We start from the raw sequence: 26,786 nt of genomic DNA, 5'->3' as shown, positions 1-26,786 counted from the left end.
GGTTCTACTGCAGTTGTACAGGGTCTTGGTGAGACCACACCTGGAGTATTGTGTACAGTTTTAGTCTCCTAATCTGAGGAAGGACATTCTTGCCATAGAGGGAGTACAGAGAACGTTTACCAGACCGATTCCTGGGATGTCAGGACTTTCATATGAAGAAGGACTAGATAGACTCGGCTTGTACTCGCTAGAATTTAGAAGATTGAGGGGGGATCTTATAGAAACTTACAAAATTCTTAAGGACAGGCTAGATGCAGGAAGATTGTTCCCGATGTTGGGGAAGTCCAGAACAAGGGGTCATAGTTTAAGGATAAAGGGGAAATCTTTTAGAACTGAGATGAGAAGAAAACATTTTTACACAGAGTGGTGAATCTCTGGAATTCTCTGCCACAGAATGTAGTTGAGGCCAGTTCATTGGCTATATTTAAGAGGTAGTTAGATGTGGCCCTTGTGGCTAAAGGGAATCAGGAGGTATGGAGAGAAGGCAGGTACAGGATACTGCGTTGGATGATCAGCCATGATCATATTGAATGGCAGTGCAGGCTCGAAGGGCCGAATGGCCTACTCCTGCACCTATTTTCTATGTTTCTATACTTCCAATTTCAGAGATAATTAGGACAGAGATAACAGGATAACAGGGTCTCCCTGTTCCTTAATCCTCCCTAAGGGACTACCAGTCATTGTGCACGTTCCATCTTTCATGTGGCCATGACCCCATAAATCTGCTCCCTTGTCTCTTAGATATGTCCCAAGTTGTTAAGCCTATGATATATGATATCAGGCCATGGGGATTTATCCACCTTTAGTCTGTTGACATTTAATACCTAATTTTTAAAGATAAAATATTCTGGAATTTAACCATTGCCCTTCCCACATTCTCCAGCTACAATGTCCTTGTCCTTTATTAATACAAATGAGAAATATTAATTTAAGACTTCACTTAATCCTTAGGCTCCAGGTAGATTGACCCCTTGGTCATGAACGGACCCTTCTCCTTCCCCGATTATACTCTTGCCCTTAATACACTTGTAAAATTCTCTGGGATTTTCAATCATTGTACCAGCAGATGGTATTTCAGGGTCACTGGACCCTTACCCTTTCACCCTCGTGGGACCATTTCAAACTTCAACTCAAGAGTATTTCATGTTAAACTGCTTCCCATATGTTGGCGGTAGATGTACCTTCAAGTGACTGTTCCCAGTCTACTTCTGCTAGGTCATGTTGTATGACATTGAAATTAACCTAACCCCCCCTCCCCTATTCTGGGACTTAAATTTCCCGAATACCATTATCTTTTAATTGCTATTTTGGAACATAGCAGTATGATCACCATCGCTGAAAAGATAATCCACTGGCACTCTAACAATCTTCCCCAGCAACATTACTCACAATTAGGTCTGGTACTGCCTCTGGTCAGACTATGAACAAGCTCAAAAGATGAACTCGTAAAATTCCATTAACCGTGCCAATTTCAATAGAGCAGTTCTAGTTTATATTGGAGGTTTAAATCCTCAATTTCCATAACTCTATTCATCTTCTTTTCTAATCAAACCATGCATTAAGGGGGAACATGAACATTAATGGCAAGACCCTTGACCACATTGATGCACAGGGGGAATCTTGGGTCCAAGTCAATAGCTCCCTGAAAGTGGGAACACAAGTAGATGAGAGTGGTAAAGGTGTATGGCATGCTTTCCTTCATTGGTAAGGATCGAGTATAAGAATCAGGAAGTCATGATTCAGCTTTATACAAATTTTGGTTTGGCCTCATTTCAAGCACCACATGCAGTTGTGGTGGTCTTTAACAGGAAGGAAGGATATGGAGACTTTAGAGAAGGTGCAGTAGAGGTTTATCAGAATTATGCCTGGATTAGAAGATATTAATTGTAAGGGGAGGTTGGATAGACTTGAAATGTTTATTCTGGAATGCCAGATGTTGAGTGGAGACCTGGTAGAAGTATATAAAATTATGAGAAGCATAGATGAAGGAAACAGTTAGAACCTTTTTCCCCCATACTGGAAATATCAAGGTCTAGAGGGCATAACTTTAAGGTGAGAGGGCAAAGGGTGGTGAGTGCCTGGAACATTCTGCCAGGTGTGGTGGTGGAAGCAGTTATGTTAGTGTCATTTAAGAGGATTTTTTTTTTTTACATACCCACATGGATATCCAGGGAATGGAGGGATATGACTCATTTCAGGCAGGTGAGATTTGTTTAACATGGCATGATATTCGGCACAGACCTTGTAGGCCGAAGAGCCTGTTTCTGTGCTGTACAGGGTTCTATGGAATCCATTTTGCCTTTTCCACCTTTTCAAATTCCCCATGGCTTTTAAACACTTAACCATTTGTTTTCCCATAATCATCATTGATCCTAGAAGAACAAATTCAGGTTTCAAGTACGTGAAGTATTTTATTGTTTACATTCTCGAAAATTCCCCCTGCACAAATTATTAAAATACATTAAAATGTGACACAGAATTTGTCCACAATTGGCAAAAGAACAGAGAAACAAGGTTTAAAAAAAAAAAAAGGCACAAAGATTTGGAACACACTGATATCGTTGAGGAAGCATGTTCAATGAGAAACTTCAAAAGTGAATTAACTAATTACCTGGAGTGAGCCAGGAGATGAGATATGGAAAGAAGAGAAGAATGGGACTAATGAGATTTTTAAAAATCTGTCAGTTGTTGGGCCAATTGTTCCTTTTGTGTTGTAGTGATATTATTAATATTCTGTGTAAAGCAGCAAGTTCTTAACTATGTTTATTATGGCCATATTTTAGATTAAATCTGCCATAATATTTGAGCAGGGCTGCAACAAAAAAAAATTTGGAAAGGATTTCTAAAATGTACAATAATCCTTATCATTACATTTTGTTTTAAATCATACAAACCGAGAAGGTAGATAGAACTTCTTAAAAATTAAAAATTCTATGAAGGATACAGGCTTAACCCACTCCCTCGCAAGAGAAATTTTCAACCTTGAGAAATTAAACAATGCGTTAACACCACTTACGTTGGCGAGTCGCACAAAGGGTGGTGGGTGCGTGGAACAAGCTGCCAGAAGAGGTAGTTGAGGCTGGGACTGTCCCGTTTAAGAAACAGTTAGATAGGTATATGGATAGGATAGGTTTGGAGGGATATGGACCAAGGCAGGTGAGACTCGTGTAGCTGGGACATGTTGGCCGGTCTGGGTAAGTTGGGCCGAAGGGCCTGTTACCATACTGTATTACTTTATGAGTCTCTGATTTCACACCCGAGACCACCTCCTTACTACAAATATCCACGCGGTGTCTATTCACATATTGGTTTTGATTGATATATTGATTGAAAGATACAGTATGAAACAGGTACTTCGGTCTACCAAGTCCATGCCAACCATTGATCAGCCACTCTCACTAGTTATTTCACCTTTGCATTCTCACCCAACACACCAGAGGCAATTTACAGAGACCAATTAACATACAAACCCACATCTTAGGATTGTGGGTGGAAACCAGAGCACCTGGAGAAAACCCACATAGTCACAGGAAGAACATACAAACTCCACACAGAAGTTGAGGTCAGGATTGAAATAGGGTCTCTGATGCTCTGAGGTAGAGGACCTACCAACTGCGCCACTTTGCCGGCAAGCTTCCTCATCGACTAAAAATACTTTAGCTCTGTCTCAAATGTCAGCTATCTCTTATGTGGCAGATAGTTTTATTTACATTAAAATCAGAAGGTCATACTCCCCATGGGCAAATGAATAGGTCACAAATCTGAAACTGGTCAACGGATGTCCCTTTACATGAACTTAGAATTACACAGCACATTCCAACAAGCCACTCAACATAAATAACAGGAAAATACTTCTTCTTGCGTATGGCGTGGGTTGCAATCTCCCACCCCAAGGATACTAACTATATAGTACAGGTTTTAAGGAGGACTAGACCAAAGGGGACTAGACCACACACACAAACCACCTCCCACACACAGTAACCCTCCCCCCAGATATTATATTGATCATTCGCTCCTTTTACCCCATCCCCCACCCTATCCACACGCATAACCCCCAACAGCGTAGGCATGGCTAGAGGGGGGGGGGGGGGGGGGGAGAGGGAGGGGGGGAGAGAGGGAGAGGGAGGGGGAGAGGGGGGGGTAGAGATTGAGGGGTGGTGGCGGGCATCCTCTCTGTACCTCCGGAGCCAGCCAGTTATCTCCGGGTTGTCACAGAGGACCGATTCCCGAACGTTTCATACCCCGTGTACGGGGAGAAGGGAGTGGATGGGCAGGAGTGGTCCCGAGTGAGCCTGTGGGCCGCCAGCGAGAAAATATGTTTCAAAGGCAAAATGTCATACACCCACACATACACACAGAGAGTTTTAATAGATACTAGACCAAGTGCAGACCCATTGGGTCTGGTCCCCGAACGTGCTTCAGACCCCAGTTGGGAAAAATGTAGGCGTTTTTCAAACAGAGCCGGGCGTCAGCAGCTGTTATGGCCGCTGGCCAGCAGGTGGTGACAAAATGAGTGAGGGGGGGGGGGGGGGGGGGGGGGGATTGTATTAAAAAATAAATACATAAAAATGTCCAAATGTTTTGAGGAGTGCATTAGTGAATGTAGAGAGAGAGAGGGAGGGTGTAGAGATCGAGGGCAGGGTGTAGAGATCGAGGGCAGAGAGATAGAGGAAGACAGAGAGAGTGCGCAGAGAGAGTGCGCAGAGAGAGAGGGCAGAGAGAGAGGGCAGAGAGAGAGAGAGGGCAGTTTGAGAGGGGATTTTATTTTAAAATGTGTCCATAAAAATGTCCAAATGTTTTGAGGAGTGCATGTAAGAGCGAAATGGAAAAGATCTCGGAGTTTTTTGCTGTGCTTTTGGCGGACCAAGGAATCAAAAGCACACACACACACAAAGGCGCACACACACGCAAAGGCGCGCACACACAAAGGCGCGCACACACACAAAGGCGCGCACACACACACACACAGTTTTAATATATAGATAGATAGATATGATGATAGAAGATATTATATGATTTCACAATGTGAAATACTGACTATAAAGTGCAGGATTTAAGGAGAATTTCTCATGTTAATCAAGATTTTACAAACAGTCCCTAAAAACCGTTTCAGTTGCTTGGTATATTTTGACAAGGTTCCTCATGGAAGGTTGGTTAAGAAGGTTAAACTGTTGGGTATAAATGCAGGAATAGCAAGATGGATTCAACAGTGGCTGAATGGGAGAAGCCAGAGGGTAATGGTGGATGGTTGTTTGTCGGGTTGGAGGCAGGTGATTAGTAGGGTGCCTCAGGGATCTGTGTTGGGTCCTTTGTTGTTTGTCATGTACATCAATGATCTGGATGAAGGGGTGGTAAATTGGATTAGTAAGTATACAGATGATACCAAGATAGGAGGTGTTGTGGGTAATGAAGAGGATTTCCAAAGTCTACAGAGTGATTTAGGCCATTTGGAAAAATGGGCTGAAAGGTGACAGATGGAGTTTAATGCTGATAAATGTGAGGTGCTACACCTTGGCAGGACAAATCAAAATAGGACGTACATGGTAAATGGTAGGAATTGAAGAATACAGTTGAACAGAGGGATCTGGGAATAACCGTGCATAGTTCCTTGACGGTGGAATCTCATATAGATAGGGTAGTAAAGAAAGCTTTTGGTATGCTAGCCTTTATAAATCAGAGCATTGAATATAGAAGCTGGGATGTAATGTTAAAATTGTACAAGTCATTGGTGAGACCAAATCTGGAGTATGGTATACAATTTTGGTCGCCCAATTATAGGAAGGATGTCAACAAAATAGAGAGAGTACAGAGGAGATTTACTAGAATGTTGCCTGGGTTTCAACAACTAAGTTACAGAGATAGGTTGAATAAGTTAGGTCTTTTATCTCTGGAGCGCAGAAGGTTAAGGGGGGATTGATAGAGGTCTTTAAAATGATGAGAGGGATAGACAGAGTTGATGTGGACAAGCTTTTCCCTTTGAGAATAGGGAAGATTCAAACAAGAGGACATGACTTCAGAATTAAGGGACAGAAATTTAGGGGTAACATGAGGGGGACCTTCTTTACTCAGAGAGTGTAGCGGTGTGGAATGAGCTTCCAGTGGAAGTGGTGGCGGCAGGTTCGTTGGTATCATTTAAAAATAAATTGGATAGGCATATGGATGAGAAGAGAATGGAGGGTTATGGTATGAGTGCAGGCAGGTGGGACTAAGGGAAAAAAGGTTGTTCGGCACGGACTTGTAGGGCCGAGATGGCCTGTTTCCGTGCTGTAATTGTTATATGGTTATATGGTTATATTGGTAGTTGGGAAAAGGCTGAATCTGTACTGCAATGACAAGACTCCTGGATTAAAAAAACAAAATATGATTGACATCAAAGAATAATCATGTTGACTAAACAGGTGAAGTTATTTTAGGAATCTGACCACAGTAAGAAGGAACCAGTCGATAAGGTTTATTTGCACTTTCAAAAGGCGTTCCACAAGGTCCCACAGGAGGTTATCAGCAAGGACAGGCACAGCATACATACAAGCTCATCTAGAAACAAAAATGTGAAAATTTTTATGGGATGAAATGTAAAGAGTGTGAATAAATATATCCTCTAGTTTGGCAGACAGGTATCACAGTGATCTGTGCTCGTCCCCACCCTTTCATAATTTTTATCAACAATTTGGTTCTGTGGACCACATCTCAAACTTCCAAGTTTTCTAATGAGACTAAACCAGTTGGAATTGTGAATTCCTAATATAGTGCAAAGTGGCTTCTCTGGAAGCATTAACAAGTTCAGTCAGTATGCAAAAACATTTCACATCGAACATAAAGTGGAAAACTATAACATTGTCCACTTTAGGGCACATGACAGACAAGTGGATGTTTATTAAACTGTGAGATTGGGCTGTCGATGACCAAAGGGACTTTGGTGTGTTTGCACACAAGTTATCGAAAGTGTACATCCTGGTTCAGCATGCAATTAAGCCTAAATGATTTTCAGCCTTAATTATGAGATTTGAAAAAAAAAAAGAAAGTCTTATTGCAATTGTACTGGACCTTGGTCAGACCATACCTGGAGGATTGCAAACACTTCTGGAATCTTTACCCAAGGGCGTACATGGGGCAGAGGAAATATAGCAAGGACTCATTAGGCTACCTCAAGGGATATTAGAATTACCCAATGTAAAGATTTGCAAGACTACACCTGTATTCAAGAGTTTAGAACATTGAGAGATCAAAGCTTGCAACATTTTTAGATGCAGGAAGATTCATTCTTGAGGAGCACAGTTTTCAGAATAGGGAGTTAGCTTTTTATGACGGAGATAGAGAAATGTCTTTGTGCAGAATTCTTGGAATTCTTCCAACCCAGGTGGTTATGGAGGTTTAGCCATTGAGTTCTTCCTAGGCCCCCCTCGGTCATGATGCATCCTGGTCGGATGAAAGCCTGGGCGATGTCATATGGAGGACAGGCTGTTGCCCATGCAGCACGACCCCCCTCTCCACGTCGCTGATCAATCCGAAGGAACAGCAAGGCCGTTACAATTTGGCACCAGCGCCGTCGCAGGAGCTGCCAGAGCGAGGTTGTAGACAACGATGAACTGCCTTAGGGGCTCCCACTCCGTATTTTCTTGAGGTTCACTCCTGGAGCATTTTCCATGACTGGATATGGCCACAAGGCCGTGGAGGTTTTAAATCAGAATTTTCACTCTACTAGATGGACTGCCTTCCCAGGCTGACGAACCCCATCTGCCCGAGACTCGTGAAGGCGGAAGCGTCTACCTTCTTGTGCAGGTCTAAAGCCCAGTTCATTCATATCAGAAATCGATAGATTTCTGTGCATTACGTGAATCAAGGGAAATGAGGGTAATACTGCAAATGGCACAGGTACAAGTTTAGTCAGGATTTTAGGGACTGGGAAGCAAAGATTATAGAGGAGCGCTCCTCTAGTATCTTTGCTGGGAAGGTAGGGTCAAAGGACCAAACTGCCTGCTGCTCTTAATATCTGTTACGTTGTTACAGGCCACACCTGCTTGTGTGAGAGGACAACAGCCCAGCCAAGCCCAGAATTTGTATTGGATTCAATTTGTTTTAAAACAATAGCGCTCACAATGGCTGATACTGGGGGAAAAACTCCCCAAAGTCATTCTTTCACTTTCAGTTCTAGCGATTAAGCAAAGATTTTTAAACACTTCCTCAAAGATTGAAAAATGTCAACTATGATTTTCATTATAAAAATAATTTCAGAAACACTTTTTTTCAACGATTGAAACACATAGCAGAGGAGCTTTTTTTGTGCAGTTTCGTGACCCAACTTACACATCGCTGAAACTGGTCAAGAACAAAACTCGCACATTTTTATTAAATTATGGAAAAAAATTGAAGATTTTCGGGCATTTTTAGTCCAATCAAAGAACATTTGACATTGAGTCGGATGCCAGTTGGCATCCGAATTGACGTACTTTGCTTCAGGCTTGCAAGGCAGGGAACACACATGGTTGAGAGGATTTCACTGATGCCAGTTTTACTGGAGATTCCGATGAAGGTTCTTTGTTGTTCTGTGGAATACATGTTGTGGAAACTTGCAGCAGGGTAATTGAATTTATTGAGAAAAGCATTAAGAAGTCTGAAGAATGTGCAGCTAAGTGGATAGGTAGAACAAAGCCTGGAAAGCAAAGTCCCTGCTGAGGTGCTGCAACACAAAGTCATGAAACCAGTGAAACATTGTGAATCAACTGAAACTGAAGGTAAGAGCTAAAGTCTGAATTTATGAAAATTAATCTGTATGGACTTTAATTTATTTAATTGCACCCTTTTATAATGTGAAAAAATGAGATTTGGAGGCTGTACATTCACTCATTCATTCACTCACTCGCTCACTCACTCGCTCACTCATGAAGTTGAGGGCCTAAACTATGTGTATCCATAACAAAGTAAATTAAACATTTTCACTAATGCCAGCTTGTTGAAGTCTAATAAGTTTTCTTTAACATCTATTCTCGGAGCTGCCTGCGATAACTTACCGGGAAAAAGTGCACCGACCGCGGGGCCTATGGGTATATGTACTTAACATAGTGAAGCCGCGGTCTCAATTAATAAGCGGCCGATTCGCGAACGCGGAGCGTGTTTGGATCATCTCCGCGGGGGGGGGGGGGGCACGAGGGGAGAGGAAGGCTGAACATAGTGCCGTCCGTTGCTGCCGTTTCCTGGCCCCGACCACGGGAGAATAACGGAGGAATATTCACCGCACTTTATAGGTTTCCATTGGAGTGAGAAATGGTCAGAAATAGCTGATGTTTATGTAGAAATTAATTGCTGTATGTGGACTTGAACTTATCTATCTATGGTAGTAACAGTGTTATTCTCATTAACATTAAGAAGTTGAAATTTTATGAATTGAAGTCCATGCAGACTTAATGACTATGAGATTTTTTTTTTGTAGCTTCTGCCCTCCACTTGAACTTGAACCAACTTATCAATGGACATCAAAACTTATCAAAAGACTTGGAATCCAATGAAGAATATTCAGATGAAGATCAGATGTAATGTAAACAAATAAATTGGGGAAATAAATGATTATATAAAGTTTTATTTTAATGTCGATCGGTTCACTGTTTATTTGGTCAAATTATTTAAACAATGAGTGAATTACTTATGATAATGGCGTGCTGGTGAATGACAGTGCGACAGTCCACCCACCCATCCACACATACATAAATACATACACACATCCACACACATTCATCCGTACGCACACTTCCATGCAGGCACACACACACACACATATACATGCACACATACATCTGCACACACACACATCCACCCGCACGCAGACATAGATGTACACATCCATGCACACACACACATCCATACATACATATACACTTACATCCACACATACACGTTTGACAGGTATACACAGACACACACACACAAACTACAGATACTCAAACAATGCAACACCTTTAGGGTTATTTTAGGTTAAAGGTAATAGCCCTCATTTGCAAAGGCACCATCGGGGGAGGGTCTCTAACATAAATATAGGCTCATTGGAGCTTAAAATGAATACTCATCCAGTAAACATCAGAGCATTCGATTCTTGGTCAGGATGTGACATTTACATCAGAAATAAGACGGGTCTCTTACTGGTCTGTCACCCAGCCTGGCAATGCCCCAGTCCCACTATGGAAATTACCCACACTCTCCCCACTATGGCAGTCAGTGGGGTTCAGTAAATGGGGGAACCCTGAGGATCTGCCCTGACCCTTTAATTAGGCAGGTTCATGAGCCCTTAAAACCTGGGACCTCGGCTGCAGTCTCATTAAATTTCCTATTGAAGCGACTGGAAGATGCCTTTCTGGACTGTCCCCCAGCCCGGAACTGCCCCAGTCCCACTATGGCCGTGATCCCCACTCTGCACACTGGCAGTCAGTGGGGTTCAGTACAGGGAGGAACTCACAAGAACTGTCCTCACCCATTAATTAGGCTGGTTCAGGAGCAGGACCTCTGCGACAGTGTCATTAAAATAAACGCTCATAATTATATTCATCATATTATTTTTATAATATAATTATACTTAATTATATAATTAGTCATATTTACGTCATATATATGTGTATAATAATATAGTTTAAATAGACAGCAACACGGAAATAGGCAACCCGTGGTGTAATATGGGCATTGGCCACTAGATGGCACTTACTTTCACGGTCTCATTTTCTAATTAGTCTAATTAATTAATGTGCAACTTTCGGCACTGGCGAGTTATGACTTCCTTCTCAATTATATTTCATCTGAATCTGTGGAAAATTTCATGTAGTTCTGTGACGTGGGTCACGAAAATCGATTTCTAGACACATTTTTGATGCCCGGCCCACAGCCTAACAGGGATACCACAAACATTCAGCTCCATTGAATACCTGTTTGTATGGTAATACTGTTGGAAAAACCCAGGTATCAGGGACGGTATCATTTAAGGGTAAGCATGTTATATTGGTCATTTTTTATATCAACCAATTAAAGGTCAATAATGAATAATTACAGATAGCAAATGACAAATATAGAATTTTTGAGGCTTCCACAATTTTTCCAGATTATGTCACAATTATTCAATGATTCCAAATGTGAGGAAACAAACTTTCCACTAATTTTCGTTTCAACCGACATTGCAATTTTATTTTCTATCATTATGCATATGTAAGTAAAGAAGATATATACCTCCCAAAAGCACTGAACCATCAACGCAAACGACATCTACATACTTGATACTGGAGAAAACCCATGCAGGTCACGGGGAGAATGTACAAATTCCGTACTGGCAAGCACCCATAGTCAGGATCAAACCTGGTTCCCTGGTGGTGTAAGGTAGCAACTCTACCGCTGCGCCACCATGCCACCCTGCTGTCTGATGTGTCTCTTAAATTATAATTCCAGTCCACCAATTCGTGAAAAATCCTGGTCAAGAACAAAATAGACTTACTTTCATCAATGGTAAGCAATACGTTGGTGAAAGAAAAATCAAAAAAAGGCAGAGGATTAAGCCAGTAAAGAGAGATATTTGTCACCATTTGGGAAGGGAAAATGTACAAGATGGGGCATTAAACACAACACACAAAGTAGTTACAGGATTAAGCCACCTGCCCCCCAAAGACTACCTTGTTATTCAATATGATCTGTCCTAAGCTTCAACTCCTCCTGTGCCAGTTCCACATCAACCTCAAATTCCTTTCAAAAATGTATCTACTTTCCAAATATCTCCACAACCCGCACGATATAGGTTGCAAACTTGCAGCTTCACCGATTATGCCTCAATTTTGAGCCAACAATTTAAGAGAGGACATAATAGTGGAGCAAACAGACTTGTAGAAAAACACTTGTAATACTATTTGTTTGAATGGAAGGAATGGATGCAATGCCCAAGGATACCTTTAAGGAAGTTCATTGTTACTGAGTTTTAGTTGTACTCAGTGAACATGAGACAATCAAAGCAAAAACCTAAACGTCTTTAACAAATTAACTAAACCTACGTACACAGTTATCAAAGGTATACTCTACTATTTCATGTGATGTTTGTTCAGTACTCCTACGCCACTCCCCATTCAAGTAATACCGAATATATCTTTGAACAAATTAAGATGTCATTCAAGTAGAAAATGCTTAGTTCAGGTAAGACCCAAAAAGACACCATTGGATTTTTTTCAAACAAAGTACTGTAAGAAAGAAAATGGATATGGATTAGTAATTTTGGAATAAGAAACAAATTATAATGACATAGGTCATGGCCTGAGAGAGGGGTCCAACTATACTGGAACGGTCTGCCTAGGCCAGCAGGGGGGGGGGGCCCAAGATGCCAGCCCGCAAAGTCGACCTCGGACATTAGCTACGGGAACGGAACTGCCGGCTCCAGTCAGGCCGGAGTTCCAGAGACCCGGCCAGAGAGTGGAAATTCGTCCCGCCGATTGACCGCAGAAGTCGGCTGTGGGAGACGGATCTGCCGGCTTTAGTCGGACCAGAGTTCCAGATACCTGGCTGCAGGGGGGAAAATTCGACTCGCTGATCGCGCAGAAGTCCCGATGAGGTCAAGGTTGGCCACCTTACCCAGCCTGGGTGTCATATTTTCTGGGGGACATCCGGGAGAGAATTCAAATGCTCACTCCTGATTTGGCCCGCATTAAAGGAGGCACCAGACCAGCAGTTGCCGGTGGTGGTCCTGTACTTTTTGAAATAGAGACCACACAGATTAGAAAAGGCAAGTTCAGAACAAATACAGCATATTAATCCTGAGTAAGATCATTGGTTGCGTGCAGTTACCACGGATCATCACTTTGTCCAAATCATACATAATTTAAATAGCTGCAATAGTGGTTATCTTGATTCATCACAATCATCAAAGAAAGCTGCAACAGCAAAATGATCCAACATGTTAAGGCTGAGATGGTTGTAGGAAACCCGTTTTCTGTATTTACCTTGCATGGTGAAATTACATTCAAATTTTGTTCTTGCTTTATGTAATGTAAATGTTTAACTACTCTAACTATCATCAGATTGTATATAAATATCATACTCTGCAGATCCAGCAACTTGAATCACCACTTCAGCTCTTTGATTATTCAGTTATCTGCAGTGACTATAGTGACACGGGGTCGGGTTGAGCGCGGCCGCGGCTCCGGGCAGCAGACACACGGGGACGAAAAGCTGGCAATGTCCCCGTCAGCTGCAGCAGAGTTGGGGAGAGTCTGGTCCCTCTGCCATCCCAGAGTCACTGACCGCACTCGGCACCTCCCCGGCCCCAGACCATATCCCCACCTCCCCCCCACCCCCCCCCCCCCCCCCCCCCCCCACCCCCCGGCAACGTCCCTGTCAAGTCACTGACTGCGCTGCATCCCCCCCCCCCCCCCCCCCCCCCCCCCCCCGGCCGCGGAGATAGACGGCCCGGGATCCGCGAGTGTGGAACCGGTCAGCGTGGAGTTCGGATGCTGGGACAGAAGACAGGCCCGCTACACTGGAATCCATGGTAAGTGCTTACCTGCAGTTCACCGTGTGTACTCAAGTTGGCGTTGCGTGGCAACAGTACGGGTCATGGGTCGTGACCCGACTGCCGTGCAACCTCCCTATTAGCTTATTTCCATTGTGATATATACCAGGATGCAATTAAATTCCTTGTTCCCAAAGATCACACTGTACACCATATACATGACCCAACTCCCCAGCATCTACTCCACCACCTACCAAGGCCCATCCTTTCAACATCTCCACTGACCTCCTTACCCCTCCTCCACACTGCTTCCTCTCCCAGTTTGACCTGGTCACCCCTATTGAAATCTCCAAACTCATCAGCTCTTCCAAACCCACTACTTGCTCCCTCGACCCTCTCCCCACTCATCTGCTGAAGTCCTGCCTCCCCGCTCTCTGCCCCTACCTCACTAATCTCTTCAACTCCTCATTGTCCCAAGGAATTGTCCCCTCCGCTTTCAAAACTGCTGCTGTCACACCAATCTTAAAGAAACCTGGTCATGATCCCTCCTCTTTCATTAACTACCGCCCAATCTCAAACCTCCCCTTTCTTTCAAAAACCCTGGAGCGTAATGTTGCGTCACAATTTCATTCCCACCTCCTTGCGTATAACCTACTTGAACCCCTCCAATCTGGCTTTCGCCCCCTCCATAGCACAGAAAGTGCTCTCCTCAAAGTCCTCAACGACCTCCTCACCTCTGCTGACACTGGTTCCCTCAACATCCTCATCTTCCTCGACCTGAGCGCAGCCTTCAATATAGTGAACCATAACATCCTGCTCACCAGACTCAAAGACCTCGGCATTGAAGGCTCTGCACTCAGCTGGCTCCGTTCCTACCTTTCCAACAGATCCCACTTCATCTCTCTCCACAACCACACCTCTGCTACAGCCACAGTCACTCAAGGCGTTCCCCAAGGCTCCGTACTCGGCCCCCTCCTACTCGTCATCTACATCCTCCCCCTTGGTCAGATACTCCGCCACTTCAACTTGGACTTCCACTGTCACGCAGATGACACCCAGATCTACCTCGGCACCAAATCCCCCCACAACCCCCCCTCTCCCATATCAACTGTTTGTCAGCTATAAAAACCTGGATGCAACATAACTTCCTCAAACTCAACAGCGATAAGACAGAATTCCTCCTCATAGGCTCCAAAGCCACACTCAGCAAAATCAATAACCCCACTCTCACCATCGACGGCACCACTGTCTCCCCATCTCCCCAGGCCCGCAACCTTGGCGTGATCTTTGATTCCACCCTCTCCCTTGAGCCTCACATCCGCCATGTCATTAAAACCTCCTTCTTTCATCTCCGCAACATCGCCAAACTCAGACCCTCTCTCACACCTCCTGCTACTGAAAGACTCATCCATGCCTTCATCTCCTCCCGACTGGACTATTGCAACTCACTTCTCCTTGGCATCAGCTCCACCTACATCAACCGACTCCAACTGTTTTGTAAGGTGTCCTTGAGACTCTTGAAAGGCGCACATAAATAACATTTATTATTATTATTATGACCATAGATACAGCAATAAATACAACAATGAAAGCCAATTAGCAGAATTTTGCAAGATTATGGTGCAATGCAAAGTGCAAAGGAATATTCAAGTACAATAATAGAATAACAGGATGAAGTAGTAAGAGTTTATGGCAGCACCTCTTGAATTGGGGTGTGACAGAGCTGATTGGATCAGGAGTCTCATAGAGTTGTGAAGAAACATTCTTAAGTCTGAAGATCCAAGCTTTCAAGCACATGCATCTTCTCCTGGAAGGTAGAAGAGAGGAAGGGAACACTCAGGGTGATGGGCATCCTTTACAATATTCTCAACCTTCCTGATGCAACACCCAGTGAAGAAAAACTGCATGGAAGGAAGTGCCGGATCTGTGATAGACGAGCCTGTATTCACCACTCTCTCAGTTCAGGGGATCAAGAGCAAATCAGTTGCCCTACCAGATGCATTCAGTCAGAATACCTTCTATAGCATATCAGCAGAAGTTGAAGTAAATCCTCCTGGACATGCCAAATCATCTTAGATGTCGAAGTAAATGCTGCGCTTCCTTGACTATCGCATAAGAATGTACAGCCCAGCTGGTGACATTGATGCCTGGGAATATAAAGCAGTCTACCATCTATACACTTGCTCCACTAATGAGGGTAGCATTGTACACATTGCACCCTGTAACACCCCCACCCCGTCAGTTTCCTTATTGTTTGTAACATGGCTGACACTAGCTAAACATTTATTGTACGATTTAAAGGAGAAACATGCTGTTTTGACAATATTTATGCTGTTTTCCCATTTCTTCCCATAATCTCATTGCACTAAAATAACAAACTATCAGTCACCCCTAATTGGCCCCAAGACATAGAAATGGCTTCTTGAATCAGGACCTGTGTAACCGAGGTGCTGTTGGGTGGTGTGTCCAGGCATATTGATTCTACAACGATGAAAAGTTGAAAATCAAAAGAATGCAGATGCGAGAAAACCAAAAAGCAGAAACTCCTCGCAAAACTTAATGAAATAAAAATGTTATGGGTTTCTAGATTATTGTTTCAGTCAACTACATTGGTATGAGATCAAAGAGACTAACATGGACAACAGGTTTCCTTCTCTATAAAGGAAGTTAATTAAATAGAACATATATAAATTCATGTTTAATTTACAGAGATCACCCTTTTTATTTCAAATGGATTTTTTTTTTTTAAATGATTCGTAGACTGCTTATTTTGTTTAGTTTAATTTAGATACAGCACGGAAACAGGCCCTTCATCCCACCGAGCCCGCACAGACCAGTGATCCCGGCACACTGAAGGGCCTGTCCCACTGGCGATTTTTTCAGCGACTGCCGGCATCATTGACTGATGTATCAGGTCACCGAAAAATACGTGGCGCGATAACGTATGATGACGTGACACGCGGTGTTTTTTCAAGTGTCGCAACATTTTTTTGGCGCCTCTAGATTTTGAAATATTCAAAATCTTTTGGCGACACTGATATGACGCGGGAAAAATCAGCAAGTGGAACAGGCCCTAAACACTACCCTACAGACACTAGGGACAATTAACCGACAAACCTGTAAATCTTGAGAATGGGAGGAAACCGAAGACCTCGGAGAAAACTCACGAAGGTCTGGGGAATAACGTACAACTCCGGACAGACAGCACCCGTAGTCAGGATCAAACCTGGGTCTCTGGCGCTTTATGGCAGTAGCTCTACCTCTGCATCACTGTGCTGCCCGTGTGTGGGATTCAAACAGAGACACTGGAGTAACTCAGCAGGTCAAGGGTTAAAACTATTTAAAATGCTTAAACTTCCAAATGCTTAGATTAACTTCCAAATTCAGTTACACATGCAATATTCATTCAGTGGCATTAGTATATAGAAAAAAAGTAGCTAGCAATCTTTATTGCCTTTTTAAAAAATATCAATATTGTCATCACTGCCTTTCCTATTTTTAATTTGTCACTTTTAAATGGATGCCAACAGTAGCTTGGCTTATCTTGACTAACAATCAGTTTTATCCCCAAACAGCCATAACTAACTAATCTGGCAGATTCCAGCAATGTTTTCCCTATTCAATTTGTGATACATTTATGGGCACACAGGTGTAATATGCAGTATCTGTCACCCTTGTTTAAGAACAATAAAAATAATGAACTCTGAATGAATTCGTGATTAAATTCCAATTGCATAAAATATGGAACTTTAAAATATGTAAACACAAAATGTAATGTTGGTTGGACTATACCAGGAATACATATATTGTACTTCCAAAGAACATCTATAAATGACCTGGGATCTCAAGGTACATATTTATTTACCACAAATGCTTTTGTTTTGCAACTTTACTCAACACAAATTTGAAACAATAAGCTAGCATATCAAAGATACAAATTAACAGAAAAAAAAAAATTTTGAAAAACAAATGTATTTTATTTTCACCAGAAATGAAACGGGAGCTCTTGCCAATGAATCCTAAATCTTGCTCTGCATTCACATTTCCATCTCTCTACTTTAAGCTGCCAAGATGCTATCAGATATTCATCACAAGAAATTCATCCCTCTGCACCATAATATGGAAGTATCATCGTCCGTCCATTTGAAAACTCTGCTTCTTCAGAATGAACTATCACCAGTGATTTAATTTTCTGTCTTAAAATCCATCCTAACCATTCCGCACTGCTATAATTTGCCTAATCTAAAACATTTCCTTAAACAATAAATTCTTCTAACTTTTGTCTGCCATTTTGCAACCCACAGACCCGCACTAATAATATAGTCACAGAAACCACGCTGCATTTCTCTCCCAACCCTTCTAGCATTTTACCCCTCATGACCCAATTTAACACCTCTATTTTACTAATTGTCATTCTTCAAAATCCCTATTTCTTAAATTCTTCAAAATCCCTATCTCATAAATTTACCATGTGGCTCGAACAAACATTGAGAATTTGCACTATATATATGAATTGTGAACTTTCAACAATCTAGAATGGTTACAAGAACTACATGCAATCTAAAGATGAGGGGTGACAGTTTCCTTTACAACGAGACAGTCAACACACAATAGATCTGACACAATTTAGAACTGGACAACAGGACACACATGTGTAACATGCCTACACTGACACCACACCTATATCGTGCATTAGCTTCCCATTTTGGTGCAACAATAAATGGGAATATCTAGTTTTAAAATTAAATGTAGATGGTAGTGGTCCATTATAAACTACGCATCAAAATACATTACACCTCGTGACCCACAGCCCATTTTAAAGATTTAAGCAGCCACAAATGTTTAGTCATCATTCATTATTATGTAGACAACAGATAATTAAAACATTGTTATTTTACTCATTCATTTTGCCCATTTTCATGTTGAAATCAATTCTCCTGGAATTCCATGCATATACATTTTATTTACAGAAGGATAAATGTAGGTGCCACCTATTAATTAAAGCAAATGCAATTATGTTCATGTTAGCATGTGCGTCATAGAGCATTTATTATTTTAAGGCACCACATTAAACCATTAATCATAGTAAAATTGCTAAAAAATAAATCAAAGCATGACATATTGAATCTAAAATACAAGAAATTACTTTTAAAGCTTAATGCCTAGTGGGGAATAGACAATAGGTGCAGGAGTAGACCATTCGGCCCTTCGAGCCAGCACCGCCATTTAATGTGATCATGGCTGATCATCCCAAATCAGTACCCTGTTCCTGCCTTCTCCCCATATCCCCTGACTGCTATTTTTAAGAGCCCCATCTAGCTCTCTCTTGAAAGCATCCAGAGAACCTGCCTCCACCGCCCTCTGAGGCAGAGAATTCCAGACTCACAACTCTCTGTGAGAAAAAGTGTTACCTCGTCTCCGTTCTAAATGGTTTACTCCTTATTCTTAAACTGTGGCCCCTAGTTCTGGACTCCCCCAACATCGGGAACATGTTTCCTGCCTCTAGCATGTCCAAACCCTTAACAATCTTATATGTTTCAATGAGATTCCCTCTCATCCTTCTAAACACCAGAGTGTACAAGCCCAGCCGCTCCATTCTCTCAGCTTATGACAGTCTCGCCATCCCGGGAATTAACCTTGTAAACCTACGCTGCACTCGCTCAATAGCAAGAATGTCCTTCCTCAAATTAGGAATAACATGGCAAGCTTTAGTAGTAAATTTCAACGGAAACAGGCAAGATTAATGCTTTCAAAATGTAACATGAATAGTGAGCAACACACGTGTTCCACTGGCTATTACTATTTTAGTCACACTTCTGCACTTTGCACTTCTGAGTCATCCAAAATTGCTATTTGTATCTGTTGCAATTTTGATTATATTAGTTTTACTTCTGTCATTAAGATCTAGCATCATACAATTTTAAAAATATGACAGCAAACTAAAAAGAATGCAGACCCTGTCTTTGAAAAATATGGTAGAATAGTAAAGAGCTGCAAATGTAATACTTTCAAGCCAGTGAAGACGTAACTAAAAAGGTTGATAAGGGTAGAGCTGTAGATGTTGTGTACATGGACTTTAGTAAGGCGTTCGACAAGGTTCCACATGATAGGCTGCTCTGGAAGATTAGATTGCATGCGATCCGAGAAATAGCCGAATGGATATCAAATTGGCTCCATGGAAGGAAACAGAGGGTGATGGTGGAAGGTTGCTTCTCAGACTGGATGTCTGCAACTAGTGACAGGGTTCAGTGCTGGGCCCGTTACTGTTTGTCATCTACATCAATGATTTGAATGAGAGCATACAGGGCAAGATTACCAAGTTTGCTGATGATACAAAAGTTTGCGATTTTGCAGATAGTGAAGACGGTTGTGAACGATTGTAGCAGGATCTGGATCGATTGGCCAGGTGGGCAGAGGAATGATTGATGGAATTTAATACAGAGAAGTGTGAGGTGTTGCATTTTGGGACCTCGAACAAGGGCAGGACCTACAGTAAATGGTAGGCCTTTGGGTAGTATTGTAGAGCAGAGAGATCTAGGAGTACAGGTGCATGGTTCCTTGAAGGTCGAGTCGCAGGTAGCATTTTGGCCTTCATCAGTCAGAGTATTGAGTACAGAAGTTGGGAGGTCATGTTGCAGTTGTATAAGACCTTGATGAGACCGCATTTAGAATGTTGTGTTCAGTTCTGGACACCATGTTATAGGAAATATATTGTCAAGCTTGAAAGTGTTCAGAAAAGATTTACCAGGATGTTGCCAGGACTGGAGGGTGTGAGCTATAGGGAGAGGTTGAGTAGGCTGGGTCACTATTCCATGGAGCACAGGAAGATGAGGGGAGATCTTATAGAGGTATACAAAATCATGAGTGGAATAGATCGGGTAGATGCACAGAGTCTTTTGCCCAGAGTAGGGGAATTGAGGACCTGAGGACATAGGTTCAAGGTGAAGGGGAAAGGATTTAATAGGAATCAGAGGGGTGTCTTTTTCACATAAACGGTGGTGGATGTATGGAACAAGCTACCAGAGGAGGTAGTTGAGGCTGGGACTATGGATAGGACAGGTTTGGAGGGATATGGACCAAGCGCAGGCAAGTGGGACTAATGAAACTGGGACATTGTTGCCGAGTTGGGCCGAAGGGCCTGTTTCCACACTGTATCACTCTATGACACTCCATGACTAATAGTATCTTGATACGATTTCTACATAATCCTGCAAAGACCATTGTTTTCCCACTATGATCATAGTTATAAAATAATTTTCCTATAAATACAACTCCCAAGCTGCACAATTATTGTGATCTCCATCCCTACACTGGTCTGAACATATATTGATAGCTTGATTTCTTGCTGATTCACATACATGATACTTCAGAAATGTCTCTGCCATGTTTCCATACCACAGCGTGAATATGTAACTCATTACCAGTCCTTCATTCATCAGCTGGACACAACTATGGGTGTGAAAGGTAAATGACAGCTGGCTTTGTAATTTTTTTCCAGCTTAATTCCATTTCAAAGAGTGTTTGCTGATCTTCAAAAAAAACGCTTAACACATTAGTTTTCATTTCACTTCAATTGTTTATCCGTGTTGCAGGGCATTGTTCCACATCAACCAGATAATTTGTGTCATCTTGCCAAATATTAACTTAATGAATAGGAAGTGTCTGCAAACACGTCCATCATGAGCCCCAGACAAAAGCCTACATTTCTGGCACATGGGTGAAGCAGAAACACTGGTCAATTTCCCCTCTATAGCCAGGGTCACCTACTCACTGTATCACGTTCCTTCTGTCTCTCCCACTTCAGCTCCTGGAAGTAGTTACCTGATAACTCTAAACTTATAATGCAGTCTTTGCAGTCATCAAAAAGGCAACTAAACTATTTTACCCAGGTGCTGATGAGGGGTCTTTGGCCCAAAACGTTAAATCAGTTTCTCTTTACACAAATGCTGCCTTACTAGTTGAGTATTTCCAGCTTTTTCTTCTTTATTTCAGGACTTACAACAGCTGCAGGTTATTTTTTTATTTTCATTGTTTTACTGTTGGTTGATGATCGACTATCAAATAGCTTTTTCCTCTCCCACGTAGCTCCTCTCCTCTCATGTCCCTGTAAGTCTTTTTGCAAAAAACTCACTGCATTGTGCATGAGCATAATTTTACATTTTCTCACATTTCCAGAACAGTACTCAAGTAGTGTCAATTTAATCCCCAACGTGTGTAAATGAATGATAATGGATCATATCCACCCAAATATTGAGATTAACCTACTCTAAAGATAAAAACAAAAAAATGCTGGAAATGGTTAGACACGAAGCATTAACTTTGTTTCTCTTTCCACACTTGCCGCCTGACTTGCTGGGTGTTTCCAACATTTTATTTTTATTTCAGATATCCAACAGCTGCATTTTGTTTTATTTTCAACGGTACAGATCTTGGATTAACAGAATCAAAAACGGGCTAAATTAAGCAATTGGCCCATTGGTAAATCATAGCACAATCCTATCCAGAATATCAAAGAGAAAATTTGATAACCTGAATAATGTGGGCCTTTTTTGTTCAAAACGGGTAAAATCGTACTCCTTAATCAAGAACACCTCTATGAAGTAAAGGGAAGCAGTTTGGTAAGAAAACCCACTTCTGCTGACTTGGACAGTTGAACTTTCCTTAATGCAACCTCATGGGGGAAATTAGTAAATAACTTGTTCTGCCAGATTTTAATGTACATTTTTTCCTAAGGTAAATGAAGGGGTTCATATTTTAAATGCATTTGACAAATAAAAATCACAGGTGGGTTTGTGCGAAGGAGTTTTTTAAAATAATGCATGACAAATTTTAAAAGGGAAGGACCAGTTTGGAATACCAATGAAAACAATTAAAACAAGATATCGAAATCAAGGAAATCATTATGCTCCGACTTGCACATCGCCACACCCATCACGTCCATCCACTTTGTGAAGCACTAAAGTAAATTAAAGGCTGGGACACGCATCATGCAATTGACACCGATGTTGTCAAATTGTTGGGAGTAATAATTCCAGTTACCAATTGAATCGAAATGTAGACACCTGTCTGCAGTGCAATAAATCTGAGTAGAAAACAGGTTAATTTACTCTGAAATAACTTCAATGCTGGAGAGTAAAAGGAAAGCAAGGAGTAGCAACTACAACACTACGACTTATTTTATACTGAATAGACATGTTAACCCATTACCAGCACAAGCCTCGACAATCTATCCACATTCTGTTACAACCTGGGTGGGGATCACGTTACAGGAGGCAAGCACAGGCCGCCAACTTTCATTAACTTCAACTCTGTGCGGCTTGGAAAGCCCTGGGGAGGAGGAATGGGGAGGAAGAGGACGGCCAAATGACCCACCACCAAACACCAAACACCAAGCACCACCAAGCTCGCTTCCACTTTTGGCTAATTTAAAACAAAAAACCGTAATCTGACTTATTTGGCAACATTTACTGAATTATTTATCAAGCTGATGGAAAATGGGAGGGGAAATTGAAGGAAAGGAAACCAAAAGGGGATTCGGGCCTGCAGAAGTCGACAAGAAACAAAGATGACCGAATGCAAGATTAGTGAAAGTGAGAGAGGAGTTTGTTTGGTGCAAAGATCTTAGAGCAGCTCCAAGATCTTTGGTTTGGTGAGTAGGTGGGAAGTAGGGACAGCGTTGCCGGTCTCAGGTTTAACTCCCAACACAGCGGTCTCCGCCACTCACTCACTCACTCACCCAGCAGCAGCAGCTTGAGTTCCCTGCGGGCGTCCTTCTTGTCCCTCCGCAGCTGCCTCTCGATCTCGGCGTTGATCCGCTGGGACTCCTTGTCCTCGTCGGACAGGCAGCAGCGCGCCATGGTGGAGCAAACACCCCTCTGGCAGTAGCAGCAGTAGCAGTAACAACACACACGCTTGCCCGCCCGCCCGACACTGTGGGGAGAGGAGACCACACTGACACCGCCGCCGCTGTACAGTCACCGGGCGCCCGGGGCTCAGCACGGCCACGCCATGGAGCAGCACAAATACAAACTATGGTTTTATTTCTCTTCCTCCTTCTCCCTTTCAAAGCAAAACAAAGTTATCTTCGGTTGAGAGTAACTTGCACTTGCGAGCTGCTTGCTGCTGCTGGTAACCGGAGCTGTAAAGTGGGCGGGGGAAGAGAAGAGGAAAATGAAACCGTGTCCAAACTCACAGCGCCAGAAGTCAGGCGCCTGACATGGACCGGGCGGTCAAGGGTTTCTGTCGTACTACGAAAAAAAAGGCGGTGCGACATGAAGACGAGGGCAAAACTACACCAAAATAATGTCTGTTGGAAAATGGCGTTACTTTAGCAAGGCTGGTGGAATAACATTTATTTTAATTATCAATGTGTTTATTTTTCTTGTTGCTTTCCTGCATGCTATTTTGCTATTTGTGCACTTTTTTTAAACCTAGCCTCAACCAAACAGAAAACGCTGGCTATATTGTGGAATCCGAAACGGGTAAAAAAAATCTGATCCATGATCTTTGTAGCATTTTCTGTTTTTATCTCAGATTTGCTACACTTTTTTTTTCTATTTTCAAGCCTTTTAAAGCCACTACTAACAGGAAACTGCTTGGAATAATCAAACAATATATATTACAAGTCATCTAAACACTTACAATGTTTTAACAGAGACATATTGGGTTGGTACACCGACGGAGAAATACTTAACAGATTTGCCGTTACAAATTGAACGTGATTGGTAAAATGAAAAATGTTGTCTAAGTTTTGAACGCCTGAAATAACCCTGAATATCATTAACTTTAAATTATCCACACTGTAATAAAGATCCACGCTGACAAATTTATTAATATCTGTCCTTACAATCTGCTAAATTGAGCATTCTCCAAATGAAATACCACCTCATAAATCTCTACTAAAATGTATTGATCCTTGCTTGTCCATTGACGAATAGTCATTTCCTCGTTTGCAGATAACTTGTTATGCAAAATCTTCACCTATTTATTAAAACTGCTAAATTGTTTTCCTTTATTTTTTTTATTCCAACTTTTATTTCAGATTCAAGTTTCCACCAAATCCATGGGGTCCAAAAGTTTCCCGGTGGCCGCCGTCCCTCTCAAATACAATCCAAATGTTGGTCTTTAGGTTTATTTTTCTGCCTCGCCGATTATCGTTAACAAGGTTGACGTGGACAATTCAACCATTTTTAAATGTCCCACCATTCAATCTCTGAAAATGACAAGTTCGTATTGGCTACATACGTGACGGGCACAAATGATACACAATGAGAAACTTTTAGGCGTTTAATGTAATCGAAAGCCACCTCGCTCTGACCAAAGATCTTTGGCTCTGACTCCTGGTGATTTGTTCCGACTTTGTTTGCTTCCATAGCAGCAGATGTGATTGCCCCCTCTCTCCCCATGTGTTGCCTATTTGTTGAACAATTCGCCTGTCTTTGCCGACTTCATTCAGATGTGTTCTGTCGGGCAAGTAAATATGTTCAAAACACAAAGTGCTCGAATAACTCAACCTGTGGAGGGAACGGGGCAGCGACGTTTTAAGTCGGGATTCTTCGGACCCGGGGGGGACAAAGCATGACAAATGATCAGTTTCCTTTTCCATTCCCTGCTGAGTTAGTCCAGCGGAAGATGTTCGGCGCTAGATTCCAGCATATACAATCCTTTATGTCCCCAAATAAATGTGCTTCATTTATTTTCCCTCGGAAAGACTGCGCCAGATATGATAAACACCTTAACGGCCACGAAAGCCGGAGACGCCTCGTAAAACTGGCCCCAAACCCAGTCCAATTTCGGAATCTAATGCCGGGTGTGAAACTTCGATATGTTGCAACCTGTTGTAAACGAGCTGTTTGTTGCAACCTGTTGTAAATGGTGGTCATTTGGATAACGAGTGAGCAACATGAGGCGCCCGCACTGTAGGCGCCACCTTACGTCGAGAATTTGGTAACTGCTGGAGCGGATTCTGCAGACCAAAGATCACAGATCTTTGCTGTAGACCTGAGCGAAATTTCTAACGCGCTCAGGTCACAGTAAAACTTTAAAATATATATTGTTTTATGAAACTCGGGAAGGTTGGGGAGGACTGTTGAATTGACAGGCAATGACAAAACATTCTGAAATGTTTAGGAAGGAACTGCAGAAGCTGGCTGACACATTGCTGTGGTCACTCAGTGGGCCAGACAGCATCTCTGGAGAGCAGCAATGGGTGACGTTTCGGGTCGAGACCCTTCAGACTCGTGTATGTGTAGTATGTTTCTGAAATGATCTGCTGGTTCATTGCGAGAGGTTGTGCAGGCCTGTTATACGCAGAAAACATTTCAGTATTTCCGTCCGATTTTTTAAAAAAAACACCTTTTAGGGAAGATAATCAAAATACGTTTGGATATATCTGATATCAATACATTACAACTCTCCAGTGGTGTCAAAATAAATTCAAAATATTAGTTTCCGCAGCATGAAATCCTATCCCTTATTTTGAGGGGTGCCTCCACCACCCCCCTGCCCCACCTTCCCCCACCCCCAATGTGCAGCAGCAGAAGGACCCTAGACTGCTGCCTTCCCCCGCAGAGCCTCGGCCGAACCAGGCTTCATTCAGTGCGTCACTTACTCCTGCAGTCCGGAGTCGGCCAGTCGGCAACATTAACTAATGGACATCTCGCTCTGCTGGAAAGTCAATAAAGTTGGGGCAGACCAAAGAGTGTCTTTCACCGAGTTGATGACCTTCCAGCAAGCAGTACGATGTCCATCTCTGAATGGTCCCTTGGAATAGTCCATAAACTACAGTCGTCTGTTATGAATAAACCATGACAGGGACCCTTGAAAACTCCTCCACACTTTCTTTTCAAAACCACACTCTGCGAAGAGGTGGGCAACTGTCTCCTCAACATAGCAGCCGTCTCGAGGGCAGTGTGCGCTGATAGTGCGGTTCCTACGGTGCAAGAGTGCTCCCCTCGCCATTAGCCAGTGAGTTCTGGCGATGAGACATTTTGCAAGGCAAGCTGGGCAGTCTGCTCTTGAAACCACACCCCAAGGTCCATAGTCATTTCCCTGCAGTATGCTCTATGCTGACCACTGCCCGATGGCCTTGTGATCAAAGGTGTTGCTCCGGTAGAATCTTTTCACAAACGACAGATAGTGCGGCAATGTCCAGCTGACTGGCACATTGCGTGGCATATGCACCAGGCCCATCCTTCAGAACACGGGGGACAGGTAGATAGTGACACTTAGTGCCCATGTGCTTTGGGTCTACACGCCACCTGATGCAGCCACACACAAAGGTGGCCATCAGAGTGTGAGCGATATCACTCTTTTACCCCTGTTGTCT

At 42.6% G+C, this 26,786-nt stretch overlaps 1 protein-coding gene across 1 annotated transcript in view; it reads right to left on the bottom strand.

The window, feature by feature from the left end:
• The window catches only part of LOC129695758 (guanine nucleotide-binding protein subunit alpha-14), a 177,351-nt gene extending 152,177 nt beyond the window's left edge, over positions 1 to 25,174 (bottom strand). The window contains exon 1 of the mRNA XM_055633032.1: positions 23,196 to 25,174. Within this exon, the coding sequence (XP_055489007.1) occupies positions 23,196 to 23,316 (121 nt within the window). The 5' untranslated portion in view covers positions 23,317 to 25,174. The remainder of the gene's footprint in view (positions 1 to 23,195) is intronic.
• Positions 25,175 to 26,786: the final 1,612 nt, after the last annotated feature.

Source organism: Leucoraja erinacea, chromosome 3, assembly GCF_028641065.1.
Source record: "Leucoraja erinacea ecotype New England chromosome 3, Leri_hhj_1, whole genome shotgun sequence".
In the NCBI taxonomy this organism is placed as follows: domain Eukaryota; kingdom Metazoa; phylum Chordata; class Chondrichthyes; order Rajiformes; family Rajidae; genus Leucoraja; species Leucoraja erinaceus.
Note: the sequence above shows the minus strand (reverse complement) of the source record. Positions and strands in the feature narration are given on the sequence as shown.